Source organism: Henckelia pumila, chromosome 3, assembly GCF_033568475.1.
Source record: "Henckelia pumila isolate YLH828 chromosome 3, ASM3356847v2, whole genome shotgun sequence".
In the NCBI taxonomy this organism is placed as follows: Eukaryota; Viridiplantae; Streptophyta; class Magnoliopsida; order Lamiales; family Gesneriaceae; genus Henckelia; species Henckelia pumila.
This window is the reverse complement of record NC_133122.1, coordinates 171,124,896-171,139,629: the sequence shown is the minus strand read 5'-3', so window position 1 is coordinate 171,139,629 and position 14,734 is coordinate 171,124,896. Positions and strand designations below refer to the sequence as shown.

At 35.9% G+C, this 14,734-nt stretch overlaps 1 protein-coding gene across 7 annotated transcripts; it reads right to left on the bottom strand.

Annotated features, from left to right (window-relative positions):
• Window positions 1-649: 649 nt before the first annotated feature.
• On the bottom strand, window positions 650-8,447 carry LOC140886249 (granule-bound starch synthase 2, chloroplastic/amyloplastic). 7 transcript variants are annotated; one of them, XM_073292771.1, is made up of 10 exons: window positions 8,219-8,447; window positions 7,750-8,134; window positions 7,041-7,164; window positions 6,469-6,936; window positions 5,636-5,700; window positions 5,243-5,320; window positions 5,067-5,177; window positions 3,026-3,070; window positions 2,687-2,860; window positions 650-1,974 (listed from the first exon to the last, which is right to left on the bottom strand). In XM_073292771.1, the coding sequence occupies exons 2-10, from the start codon at window positions 8,098-8,100 to the stop codon at window positions 1,018-1,020; spliced, it is 2,373 nt and encodes a 790-aa protein (XP_073148872.1). In that variant the 5' UTR covers window positions 8,101-8,134; window positions 8,219-8,447; the 3' UTR covers window positions 650-1,017. The 7 variants fall into 7 exon arrangements, with proteins under 7 accessions (XP_073148872.1, XP_073148871.1, XP_073148873.1 ...); XM_073292770.1 differs by having other exon boundaries at window positions 7,750-8,173; window positions 8,280-8,447; XM_073292772.1 differs by having other exon boundaries at window positions 7,750-7,903; window positions 7,994-8,446.
• Between the last annotated feature and the right edge of the window lie 6,287 nt (window positions 8,448-14,734).

Sequence of the window (14,734 nt, the reverse complement as noted above, 5' to 3'; positions counted from 1 at the left end):
AGGAGATTTTTTTGACGTAACGTTTTGGTATAACTGATGGGCCGAAATTTGGCCCGTTAACTAAATAAATATTCTTTAATTGTTTTCTCCACCCAAACTTTTTAAAATAATACTCACACACCCCTTTTTAAATGAAAATCTGCACATCCAACACCACAAATTAAACTTAAAATTTTTCCTACTCTTCATTCGTAGGCTAATCTCGACACCTTCGGTCTTCGAAATTAATCCATACCCGAAAAAACATTAAAACTCTCATATTCTAATCAATTAAACATAAAATCTACTCATGCTATTTAAAATTTTCTCTCGTGAATAAGTTATGTTACAATGACGGAACTATTTGATTAATAAAAATGATCACGTATAATTAAGCTGACATGAAATGGTATTGGATAATGAAAATCATTAAACGAAAAAAGTAATGCACCAAAATTTACCTCACAAATTAAGAATATTTGATTGCTTAATCTTTTGTATATCTGATCTGTTGATTTTCCTATCTACAAGAACAAGAGCACACTAAATAAATGTCATATACAGTAACTTTTCTTGTGTATTTTTTGTTGCCTTCTTTTTGGTTTGCTTTTAGTTTAGTGCCTCTTACATTAATAATTACAAAAATATAATAATTGAGACACACCTAATGTAATTTCAATCTTCAACAAACTTCCAGTTCCATCACACTAATTTATTTACACAACAGAGCACGAGGAGATCGTCTGGGCAAGAGCTTTTCAGCAACATAGTCAAGAGTAAAAAAAGATGGAAAACAAGAGAGAATTTACGTAAATGAAACTTCTTTCTGCTATATCCAAAACGCTGCCCTTCCAAAATAATTACATTTGTCCACTATTCAAAACCAACTGATATTGTAAAAGAAGTTGCCAAATGGATACCTTCGAGTACTTAAAGTCGAGGCACAGAAAATTGATTTGGAAACGAAGGTACCCACCAAGATAAGATGAGTCCCCGCACCAGGAGGGGCAAGAGCTACCTGTTCATGGCCACAAAAATTCACCATTGATATTTAGCAGCTATGCAGACTTCCTCGTAAGTTTGAGCAGCATTATCCCAACTTAGATCCTGCGTCATACCGCGTTTCTGGAGCCCCTCCCAACTTGTTTTATACTGACGATATGTCAATAAACAGTTTCCCAATGCATTAATCAGTTCATTAGCCTCAGCTCTAGAAAACGTCCAGCCAAGCCCAGATTCTTCGTATGGGTTGAATTGCTTAACTGTATCTCTTAATCCACCTACGGCATGCACAACTGGAATTGTTCCATAACGCATAGCATAAAGCTGATTCAGCCCACAAGGCTCAAATCTTGATGGCATAAGGAGTATATCTGCACCAGCAGTTATTCGATGAGCAGTTTCCACAGAGAAACCAACCCACCCTCGAACTCTGTTATTGTACTGTCCCTCGAACTGCCTGAGAAGCTGTTCAAGGTCGGGCCTGCCCGAACCCAACATGACCAGCTGCACATCCTGGCCCATCATCCAAGGAACCGCATCAGCTATCAGATCAACACCTTTTTGTTGATCCAATCTCCCAATGAAACCAATTAATGGAACATCGCCATGGATGGGCAACCCAAGCTCCTTTTGTAATGCTGTCTTGCACTGAGCTTTGCCAGTTTTGAGGGTCTCAACTGAGTAGTTGACATAATTGTCAGATTTCAGGTGAATATCTACTTCAGGGCTCCACTCTTTTGTGTCGATTCCATTTACAATTCCACGTAGTTTCCAATCATTCTCGTTTATGATCCTGTCAAGACCCCAGCCACCTTCAGAAGTTTTTATCTCCCAAGAATACCCATGGCTCACTGTAACTACACGATCAGCCATCTTTAGACCTGCAGCGAAGATGTTGAAATGTTCTCCACCTACTGGATCATACAACTTAAAAAGGTCCATGTAATGAGGTGGAAGATCCACAAAGGAAAAATCATCCATGGGGCCGCGACCCTGGTTGGTCAATAGATGTACACGGAGAGAAACGATGTAAAACGTTGGGTAATTTTTTCCAATAAAAAATTCACAACCCTTCAAAAACTGAAACAGCATCATAAAAATACTAGAGAAGGGCCGAGTAGAATGCCTTCTTGATATTTGGAAAGCATGGCTAACAAAATCAGAACGAAATAACACTAAGCCCTTCGAATGGAAGTTAAATGTGAGTCTTCTCTACACTTGGCTTCAAATCCTAACAGCCACTACAGCAGAGCAAGTACCATGCTACTGTCAATACACATTTGGTTTTCTTCTGCAAACCTACCACTTTGAAATTGGTTTTCAGACATGTAATTCCATTCCCTTTAAAAAATGCAAAGTTCTCTCCAGTTAAAATTTTCAGGATTAAATATGATAATACTCGGAGTAAATTTTTCTGATCGGTGATCAATATTTCAGTATGTAAAGAACTATGTGAAGGAATTTGTGATCCGTCTATTTTTTTGTATGTAGAAAAAATTGGATCAAGACGGAGTCTTGACCGGCCAAAGGAAAAACATGCATGACCATACAACAATACAATATTTCTGTCTTCTAGATGCTCATAAGCAATTCTCAAGATTGTTTATCAGTTTCACCAATGAATGTACATTTGTTTGCCTGGATATCAACATATATTTTAGATTCTGTCAAAGGCATAAAAAGGCTAAGTGTCCTAGGAACAAACCTGATGAGCTATGTTGTGAATCACAAGGACAGACCTTGTATATCGCATTAACCCATGGTCCCGGTAATATGCCTTAAGGTAGACAGGTAACAAGGCAGTGTGCCAATCATTTGCGATGAAAACCAAATTTCCATCTCCATAGCAGACCCCACCACATGGAACATTCCAAGGAACCTGCAATCACCTGAAGTAAAACTTATGCCGGAAAATGAGGATGTTCATGCCATGCATTTTCATTTCCGCTTTTAATTAATTGGACCAGTTTGGTTTTATTTTGTAAGCATATTTGTCCATGAAGCTTCCTAATGCACTCTTAATTTGACCATTATCTAATGCTACCTCAACAGCAGCTTTGCAAAACAAGACCATGCGTTTCAGAATATCCTGCAAAGATCAGCAAAAATAATATCAATCTAACAGAAACCTGAAACCGTTGAAAGAAGTAATTCTATATCTATACTGTAGATAAATTGAGATCAAACAACAGAATGTAAAATTTACATGATGTGCGTGTTTCAATGTTCAATAAAATTTGAAAATTTACATTTTTTGTCAGCATTTTTTATTCATCTTTCGTGTTTTTGATTGAATTTCGAACAGTGTTACAATTGTATCAACTATCAAAGTTTTTCCAAAACGGCTTCTGTTGGCTATTCAAGATCAGTGTTCTAAATGGCAGTGCTTAGGCAGGAGGCGGTCATCAACCGCATCGCCTTAGCCTTAGGCGGTCAAAAGGTGATCTGGGGTGGGTGAGGCAGGTGTCGCAGGCAAGCGAGGCGGCTAGGGATGTAATCGAGCGGAGCTTAACTCTTGAATGTTTAGATTTGACTCATTTATAATCGAGCCAAGCTCGAGCTTTATTTAACGAATATATTCATGACTCAAGCTTATTCGAGCTTTTATCAAGCCTAAACGAACTTAATAAATATAAATTATATATTTGAATATTCATTGAATTCATCAAAAACAAAATTTTATATTTAGAGAGAAATATAATATTCTTATTAAAATTTGTAATTTTATTCTAATAAATAAATTTAATACATTTTTATATATTTGATATAAGTAAAAGTATAAATCTATAAATCAAATATCAAAACTATTTTGTTAAGAGCTGACCAATGAGCCTATTAACGAGTCTCTTCACGAGCTAACGAGTGAAATATTGTAAAGCTCGAGTTTGGTACTTTTATCTTAACGAGCCTCGTCAAATGAGCTCAAACAAACTTTTATCGAATCGAGTTTCGAATAGCTCACGAACGGCTTGTTCATTTACATCCCTTAAGGGGGGCAGAAGGTAACAAAATTTTAAAAAAAAAAAACCTTATTATTAATACACTATACATTTTCTATTCAAAACATAATAAGCAACTCAATCGCCCGTATTTATTTTATGCATATATTGCATGATTATATATAATTATGTATAAAAATAGTAAAACAAAAATTCAACCGCCTAGGCAGTGACTAAGTGACTGGGAAGGTAGGCTGCCACTGACCCCCCACCACTACCCAGCGTCATTTATAACACGTTCAAGATCACTGAAAAGACATGAATCTGATAAAAGAGAGTAATTTACACTTGTCAGAACTATAAAATTCATAGTGCTGTTTGGCATATAGACCGCCTAGGCACTGCCTAAGCAGCTGGGGAGGTAGGCGGTCACTGACCGCCCCACCACTACCTAACATCATTTATAACACGGTTCAAGATCATTGAAAAGACATGAATCTGATAGAAGAGAGTAATTTACACTTGTCAGAACTATAAAATTCATTGTTCTGTTTGGCATATAGAGTAGAATCCAAGCCTTTTTCCCAACACAGTTGGAAAAAACTAGATAAGGAAGACTGATTAAGTAAAATGATGGGGACTAGAGCATAACAGGTTTAACACTTCTTGTTCACCTTGTTTTTACTCCACAAAATCAATTCATACTAAGTACTAAAGATTTGAAATATTTTATTAATGAATAATTTTATTTGTGTCAATTCTTAAAAGCATAAAAAACTTACAATATCAGAAAATATTAACATTATAATATAATGAACTCATGTTAGCACTTAATCACAACTAAAATCAAAATGTAAGATGCCGAAGTTTCGAGGGCATATAACTTCTATGATCTCATATGAGAGATTGTATCATTTTTCTCCGACTTGTGTTGCAAGTTGAGATATATTGAAGCCTTCATGCAATATCAATTTTTTTCAAAAAAATATCATTTGATCACACATTTTACTCCTTCAAAATCTGAGGGAACTAGTAGAGACTGAAACAAAAACCTGTATCGAACCCCTCACTTTATTTACAGGAATGCCCGTAAAACACATCAAGAGATATAGTGCATATGACAGATATCATAGAAAATTTTCTTACCACACGATTTCCTCCATATATATTATTCTCTAAATGGCGAAAAGATGGACTGTCAATAAAAACAAAATCTACACCATCAATGTACGCATGGAAGTAACCCACCTCAAAATCCTGCAAAAACATCAAATAATATTATACATGACTGTCAAAAAATAAATTAAATAACTATTGCCAACCTGGCCATCTACTCGATATCTCTTTCTGACTCCTGAATCCTGAGCTTCAGCATAATGACTATAGCGAGGTACAATGACCTGGTGCTCAAGAAAACCAAGAGTTAGTTGAAGCCATTAGTCACTGAGACCCTTGTCGCTTCACTTAAGAAAATGTTAGTGATATGACAATTAAAAACTATGGCTCATGAAACCACGTGTTTTAGCCTTCAGATGAATAAACTTTACCTGCAAAGACAGAAATGGTTCGTCAAATTATCTCACTGATACAAGTCAAGCTTAGGAATATAAAAAATCATATCTGCATATAAGAAAACAGTATACTGACACTGTAGTTCATTTGCAGAACAGTTCTAGCACACACTTTTCTGCCAGTAAAATTTAATAACAATTTACCATGACTCGATGTCCACGCCTAGCCAAAGCCTTAGGCAGAGCCCCTGCAACATCTCCAAGCCCACCTAAGGATCGTCGGTTCTTATGATTAGTCTCAAGTCACATCGAATGAGCCATTAGGTGGCCTCATTCATAGAAATAATAATGTCTGAAACGAACTAATAGAGGTGTAGATGACTCAGAGCCTATATAGGGAATACACAGGAGAGCAAGCTGTGAGACAAAGTAACTCCAGTTTGTCTATCAAACATGATGGAAGCTTCCCTTCTTATTTGTTCTCTTTTTGTAAAACGGAAGATTTTATGCTCATAAATCAGGTATTTTCACCAATGACCAATTGGTCAAATGATACCATTCTCACATATCTTGGAGAGATTAAAGTTATGAAATCATGTAATTCCCTACTCTTGTGTTCCAAAAGAACTCTATAAATTTCATTTTTTACACAATTGGTTTTTAAACGAAATCTCTTGCTCCACATATTCAGCTCATTCCTCAAAAAACTATTAGATAACAGGAAAGAAGCAACAAATGCAAATTAAATTTGTCAGGTAAGTTAGCATATATTACAGTGCCACAATTTGGATACTCTGTACAAGTTTTCACTTTTCACTACCAGCCTAACTTTTTTCTACGGTCACTCAATACAATTTTATGCAACTTTTTCTGACATCATGGTGGCAGAATGAACACCAATCAACTTTTTATTGACCATAATCATATGAGACAATAATTATAACTCGTATCAACCAATTATCAAGTGGTAATAATATCAGCTAACTTGTAGAAAGTAAAGACTGAAAAGTCTTTTCCATTTCAACAATCAGGAGTACCTGTTTTAATCCATGGAGTACATTCAGTAGCAACCAACATTATGTTCATCACATTTGCCCCAGCAATCGGAGGGGGTTTCACAGGTTCATTAGAAGGATCTTGAACATCAACATTTTCATCATCTAGACTTGATTCCTTTAAACCTTTATGTTTCGTATCTTTCATGCTTGACGGTATATCAGTAAGAAATGTTGTCTTCGAAGCAGTATCCATCGTCGTATTATTGGAATGTACTTTTTTGGAATGCTCTTGACCAGATAAGAATGTCTCTGCTGTGTTTTTCAACTGTTTGTACCAATCATTGTTTGAGGAAGATTCGGAACTGGAAATGACAGCAGATTTCCACGGAACATAGGGCAATTCCGTTGATGGAACGGCCCGAGAACCACTGCTGTTCAAGTTTTCCATGGGATTTGCATTAAAGGAAGTATCGCAGCCAAGTAGGCCTTTTTCAGGCTCTTTTGCATCTGCAAGAGCCGTGTTAACAAGGAAATGAAGATGAGTATTTAACTATGAGTGCAATTTCCAACCAAACTATCTTTTGTACTGCCGGTCTTCAGTAACATCATACCTACTATAGCATCAGTATCAAAACCAGAAACTGTAACATCATTCACCATGTAAGGTGGTTCACTGCCCTCTTGATCAATAATACTATCTTTTATTGATGAGATCAATTTCTTTCTTTCAGCAATCTGCATTGCAGAGTCATAGAGAAAGGCCATTCAACAATTGCTGTTATGACCAAACATTTCATCATTATTAAAGTTCATCCAATCAAATACAAAACATACTTATAGAAAGTACATCAAACAATGAATTGAGTTCTTCTACATCAATAATGTAAATAAATATGGGGCAATAAAGACAACAGACAATATTAATTCGATTATACGAGAAATCACATACTTTGCATGTTAACTCAGAAAGCTGCCGCAATTGCAGTAGAAAAGGAATAGGAGGTCTACATCCCTCTGGCAGCTTTCTTGTTTACTACACCAACTAAAGATTAAGGAAAAAAAAACTTAAAGTGGAAAGGAAAAGAAAAATAATGGGAAAAGCTAGAGTATTTCTGCCTCCATTTTCATAATTTTTTAAATAATGCTAATCTTATGGGCCCGTCCAAATTGTAGAAAGGTCTCGCTCAACTCTACTTGCCTCCATCCCAAGTAAAAGCATTGTAAAAATCAGCGAGAACTTCAAGAACCAAACGTCCAAGGAGTGAAGGAGAAGCAAAAAGATTAACATAAAACGTGACAAGAGATCCATAATGCAAGAACCTGTGCTAAAAGGTCTTTCTGCATTGCAAGAATCTTCTTGCTCTTTTCAAATGTAGCCTGCAACGCATCCTCCGGAGCATCCACACTCCCACCCCCGCCAGTCCCCTCCTCTGTCGCTTTCACGCGCTTCGGAACCCACCTTATCCGCGTGCCCCTGTGGCCACAGCATGGAGACAATCTGGTAAAATAAACTTCTTTCGAATTTTGTGAAAACCCATAAACTAAACCTCCGATTTCCACGCACTTTCTTGGTCTGTACGGAGGCATAGGAATCATGGGTGGATGATGACTCGCACTATGGATAACTACAGAACTGTCAACACCAGCCGGGAATGATCCCATCAACGCCATTCAACTGCTCGACGCTTTGCCAGTGGGACAAAAGCTGTACAAAATCAGTGATTCAGTGTGAAATGAAGCATGCCTACGAAGGACAATCGGGAATAACATATAAGTTGGGTATGATTACGAGGTGGGCAATGGATGTGAATGAAAACCAAAGAAACCAGCCAAAAGGGAATGAAGAGTACTTCAATGGTGGTGTGGCCCAAAATTGAGAGGTTGAGATTGTGTATGATTTTGAGACGGCGATGATCGGAAGCTTTGCTCCAAAATAGAATCTGGTTGATATTCAATGGAGATCCCGTCTTTTCCGAATGAACCAAAGGCCTCTACATTTTAACGCGTGGATAAACATTCCGCTGCTCAATCATTTTCTTCGGCTTAATTATAATTTTATTTATTTTGTTTATAATCATAATTAATTAATGACAAATATTTCAAGGTTTTTGGACTCACACAAATTATTCCTTGTGAAGATTTAATTTTTTTTTAAATGAGTTGATGGATTTTTACATATTTTTATAGAATTTCATAGATTTTTAAAAATTTCACAGAATCTTGCAAATTTTTTTTAATTACTTTTATTGACATCTGTAAACTTTATTTTAGAACCCTATTAATTTTATAATTCATGATTTTCATGTTTATTTATTTCTTCAAATTATTAATCAAATGTCAATACCTTCTATTTATATTTTTTTAAAATAATTCTATTTCTTTAAAATATTTTTATCTAATGTAAATCATTTTTACTTATCAATTTGGTTTACAAAAATAGATAAATAGTATTAAATTTAATGCAATTAAGAAATTAATATAACTCTATAAAATTTGAATATATTTAATTTTATATAATATATTTATTTATAAAATATCTATATATATAAACATTCGTGTTAATAAATTTTTAAAACTGCGTCAATATATCAAGTCAATATATATCAATCATATACATATTATTATTATATATATATATGTATGTATGTATATACATATGTAAATTAAAGTGAATAAAATCACTATCGAAAATTTTGAGTTATAATAAAAATTAAGCTACAGATTTAAAAAATTATAGAAAATAATTAAAACATCAAATTTTATATAATAAATAATGAATTAATCATCAAAAATAATAATAATTATTTTTCAATTATGATCAATAAAATATTATAATTTTTTGTCGTGTATTATAATAAGTTTTTATTTAAAAATTTTAATAAATTTGATTTTAAATCTCGTGAGGTTTTGTAATTAAAATTCAAAAAATTATGAATAATAAATTTTTTTATTTTATTTTGGAAATATAAAAATATGTTTGTATATATATTATTTTTAATATAACTAGTATAGTATGTATGAAGCCAGTGTTAGTATAAAAACTATTTTAATAGAAATAAAAAAAAATGTGTGAGTTTGAATTAAATCACTAGTTTTATATCTAGACTAGATTCATAAATTCCGTCAATATGATAAATTACATAGGTAATTACTATCCACCACAAAATTAAAGATATTGAGTTATTTTATGGTAGAAGACTTTTACCGATATTTTTTATGAAATGTATTATGTTTGATATGGTTGAATGTTTAAAAGGAAAAAGAAAAGAAACACTTCCCTAAACAAATGCAATTGACATCTTAAGATTGTTGGAACACGTTCTCGGATGAGTCAGATGTGATACCCGTAGCAGCGAAAGTTTAAAAATTTTTATTTTCTGATCTGGAACGATTTCAGATCATGGATATCAAATCCTAACGATTAAAGCAAACAAGTAAAATAAAACAGAATTAAATTTTACCTCTCAAGTCTCAACTTGAGGTTATGGACTCCAACAGATTACTCTGCTCTTCTTGTATATCCCAGGAACTGATGACTCGATCGATCAACTCCTGAATCAGGTCCACGAACAGAATTCTTAATCCCTCTGATAGACTGCACTAGAAAGTCTATCAGAAGTTTCTACGAAGAGAATTAACAGATTTGATCTGTTAAATCAGACTGTAAATTTCGAAAACTGCAGTCTGAATTTTCGAAAATAGAGGAGAAGGGGGGCGGCCAACCCTAGAGAGAAAACTCTAGGATTTTCGAAAATTATGAATGCCTGTCTTTAATTTCTGTACTGCTATAACTTATTTATAATGTGGGCTGCTAACAGCTTAGGGCCCATTAGTCATAAGTTCAAGCCTGACAAGCAAAGCCCGCATGTTCAGAAATTAATATAAAATTCATCGTGACTCAAATTGATAAACCAATTTCACCAATGTGTACAGAAACCTTTTCTGCATATTTTAAAATCAAGATAAATTTTCTGAATCCGAATTCAGTGATTTCCAAAAATGGCATCCCTATGTCATTTTAGGAAATCTCACTCCCTCTACTCTTTAATAAAAAGTCCTAATTCTCATTTGCTAAATTTAACTCATTAAATTTAATTATATCAACGGGGATTAGAAATATATTACTTGTGTAACCCTCAATGGTTCAGGGATACAGCTAGCCGTGGGCCCACAACTCCTTGTGACTCGGAACAACAATTTCCGACTTACCTATCGAATCATGGTAAGAGCGCCTAGCAACATCGCCCTATGATTCCCTAGGTATCACTGATAGTTCCTGCAAGAACCAATAGGTTTTGGTTAGCGTACAATACGGTCCCTTCATCCATATATCCCGATCGAATCAACAACCATTGGTATATTGAGAGTCGTTCGAGATTCGATAACTATGCAATACATCTTGAAGATCAAATAGTGACATCGCATGTACGTGCAACTAGGAAACCAAGTAACCTAAAGCACATCATGTACTGGTCAGAGATTTGTCGCACTAATATCTCCTCAGATCGCATAGGATATCCACACTCGTAAGCGTGTGGTGAATCCTTGACAACAAAGCATCGAATCCTATATGTGTCGTAACTGTATCCAATCTCGACACCTGTTGACCCTCATAGAGTCGGTGAATGAGTCAAAGTACAGTACTAGCATATATAGTCTCCATGATGTTTCAAGTAGTAAGGACTAATGGTGTACAACCAAAACCGCGGACTTATCCACTCAATTAGTGAAAACCACTTGGAAAGTCCGAATAGGGTAGTTCGATCATCCATCAAATGAATATCCATTTGCATGCTTTGAATATCTCTATGTTCCATACCAATGAAACGTGGTACTTGGCATCGCAAATGCTAGTCTCAATCTCGAGCAATCCTTATCCTTATTTGTGGACGGCTCAATTGACTAGGAACTGTTTAGAACATACAGTGCTTACATGATGTGTTTCATTATAGTCATCCAAATCTACTATCACATCTTGCATGCACTCTAGTATATTCAAGGTCTTTATCTAAACATCGTATAGTACGTCACAACAAAATAATATGATAAAAGATAAAGTAAATGCCAATATAAAGTGTAAAGTATATTAAACAAAGATTGTTTACAAATAGAGTCATAAAGGCCCATAGCCACAAGTTGGCTAAAAGGGCACCCACTCTTTCAATCTCCCACTTGCCCTAGAGCCAAGTAGTCATACTACGTAGTCCCATTGCTTCGCGATATTTGTCAAATAATGGTCCTGGCAAGGGCTTAGTAAGTGGATCAGCGATATTGTCTGCAGAGGCCACTCTCTCGACAGTGATGTCTCCTCTTTCCACGATCTCCCGGATGATGTGGTATTTCCTTAGTATATGTTTGGATCTTTGATGAGACCTTGGTTCCTTTGCCTGAGCAACGGCACCAGTGCTGTCACAGTACACCGGGACTGGACCAACAACTTCAGGAATGACCCCAACTCTTGGACGTAATTCCTCATCCAAACGGCCTCTTTAGCAGCAGCTGATGCTGCAATATATTCTGCCTCAGTGGTGGAATCCGCTGTAGTGTCCTGCTTGGAACTCTTTCAAGAGACAACACCGCCATTGAGCATGAATACAAATCCAGAGGTTGATTTTGAGTCATCCACGTCGCTTTGGAAGCTAGAGTCGGTATAGCCTTCCAATTTTAATTCTCTTCCCCTATAAACCATGAATACATTCTTAGTTCTTCTTAAGTACTTAAGAATATCCTTTACTTTTCCAATGCATTTGACCAGGATTCGCTTGATATCTGCTCGTGACACTCAGAGCAAAGGCTACATCCGGTCTGGTAGATATCAACCCATACATGATACTACCTATGGCTGATGCATATGGTGCATGTGTCATTTTCTCTATTTCTTCGTCAGTTTTTGGAGACATTGACTTGGATAGAGAAACTCCATGGGACATAGGTAGATGTCCTCTCTTGGACTCATCCATAGAAAACTTTTTCAATATGGTGTCGATGTAGGTTGCTTGAGTGAGTCCTATCATTCTCTTAGATCTATCTCTATAGATCTGTATTCCTAGAATATAGGACGCCTCACCCAAGTCCTTTATCAAGAATCTACCTGACAACCATATCTTTGTTGACTGCAACATCCCTACATCATTCCCAATGAGTAGGATGTCATCAACATAAAGCACTAAGAATGTCACAGCATCCTTAACCACTTTCTTGTACACGCACGGTTCCTCTGGGTTCTTGATAAAACCAAAGTCCTTTATTGTTTCATCAAATTTCTGGTTCCAACTTCTTGATGCCTGTTTGAGACCATAAATTGATCTCTGAAGCTTGCATACCTTATGCCCGCTTCCCATGGATGTGAATCCCTCGGGCTGCATCATATAGATCTCTTTCTTAATGTTTCAATTAAGAAATGCAGTCTTCACATCCATTTGCCATATCTCATAGTCATATCAAGCTGCTATGGCAATTAGGATTCTTATGGACTTGAACATTGCGACTGGTGAAAAAGTTTCATCATAATCAACACTTTGTCTTTAAGTATAACCTTTTGCGACCAATCGTGCCTTGTAGGTCAGCACCTTACCATCAGGCCCAAGTTTTCTCTTGTAGATCCATTTACACCCTATAGGAACAATTCCATCGAGAGGATCTACTAAAGACCAAACTTGGTTTGCATGCATGCATGGAGTCTATTTCAGACTGCATGGCTTCAAGCCATAAATTCAAATTGGCATCAGAAATTGCCTCCTTGAAGTTTCTTGGATCACATCCAATGATGGGCTCACTTTGATCCCCTTCAAGTAGGAGATTAAGTCGATCAGGAGGTCTAGAAGTCCTTTCGGATCTTCTAAGAGGTGGCGTGTCAATTATTGGTTCCTGAGGTGTGGGGTTGCTATTTTGTATCTCGGGTTCTTCTCGAACTTCTTTGAGTTCCATCATTTTACCTTTTCTATCAAGTAAGAATTCCTTCTCAAGGAAGGTGGCATTCCTAGAAACAAACACTTTTGTTTCAGTAGGATGATAGAAATAATATCCGATCAAATTCTTCGGATACCCTACAAAATAACATAAAGTGGATCGACTATCCAACTTATCTCCCACTGTCTGCTTCACGTAAGCAGGACATCCCCATATTCTTAAGTACGAATACTTAGGAGCTTTGTCATTCCATAACTCGTATGGAGTTTTATTCACTGCTTTAGTGTGACCATTGTTTAACAACAACAATGTCGTTTCAAGCGCATAGCCCCAAAACGAAGGTGGAAGCTCAGTGAAGCTCATCATAGATCGAACCATGTCCAACAGAGTTCGATTACGACGCTCCGAAACACCGTTAAGCTGAGGTGTGGCAGGAGGAGTCCACTGAGAGAGAATCTCATTCTCTTTAGATAGTCCAAAAACTCGGTATTTGCGTATTCTCCACCTCTATCCGATCGAAGTGCTTTAATACTCTTACCTAGCTTGTTTTCTACTTCAGCCTTGAATTCTTTGAACCTTTCAAATGATTCAGACTTATATTTCATCAAATATAAATACTCATATCTAGAATAATCATCAGTAAAGGTAATGAAGTAGGTGTGACCAAATTTAGTACCAATACTAAATGGGCCGCAAACATCTGTATGGATCAGATCTAATAGATTTTGAGTACGCTCAGGTTTTCCCTTGAATGGAGTTTTAGTCATTTTTCCTTTCAGACAGGACTCGTAAGTAGGTAGAGAGTTTATATCTGACGAATCAAACATTTCCTCTCCCACTAGCTTGTTCATCCTTCGTGAGGAAATATGACCTAGCCTAGCATGCCAAAGGTTTGCCGGGTTTTGACTATCATTTTTCCTTTTAATTGTTGTTGCCGATTTATCAACATAATTAACTGGTACGTCTTTCAATTTTAAGTTATATAAATCGTTTCAAGTTGTCCAGTTCCAATCAAACATTCATTCTTGTAAATATTGCAAATTCCATTCACAAAATTGCAAGAAAAATCATCTCTATCAAGCATAGAAATAATGTTTTTAATCAAATCTGGCACAAATAAAACATCTCTCAAAAATAGCTTAAAATTGTTTTGCAAAATTAAACAAACGTTTCCCACAGCTTTGGCTTCAACTCTGGAACCATTCCCGAGCCTTAACTGGGTCTTACCTATCCTTAGCCTACGACTTCTTGTCATTATCTGTAACTCATTGCAAATGTGAGAACCACATCTGGTATCAACTACCCAAGAAGTAGTATTAAGTAAAACATTTATTTCAATATAAAATATATCCTTTGCAGTTCGTAACTGCTCGATATATTCTTTGTTGTTGCGCTT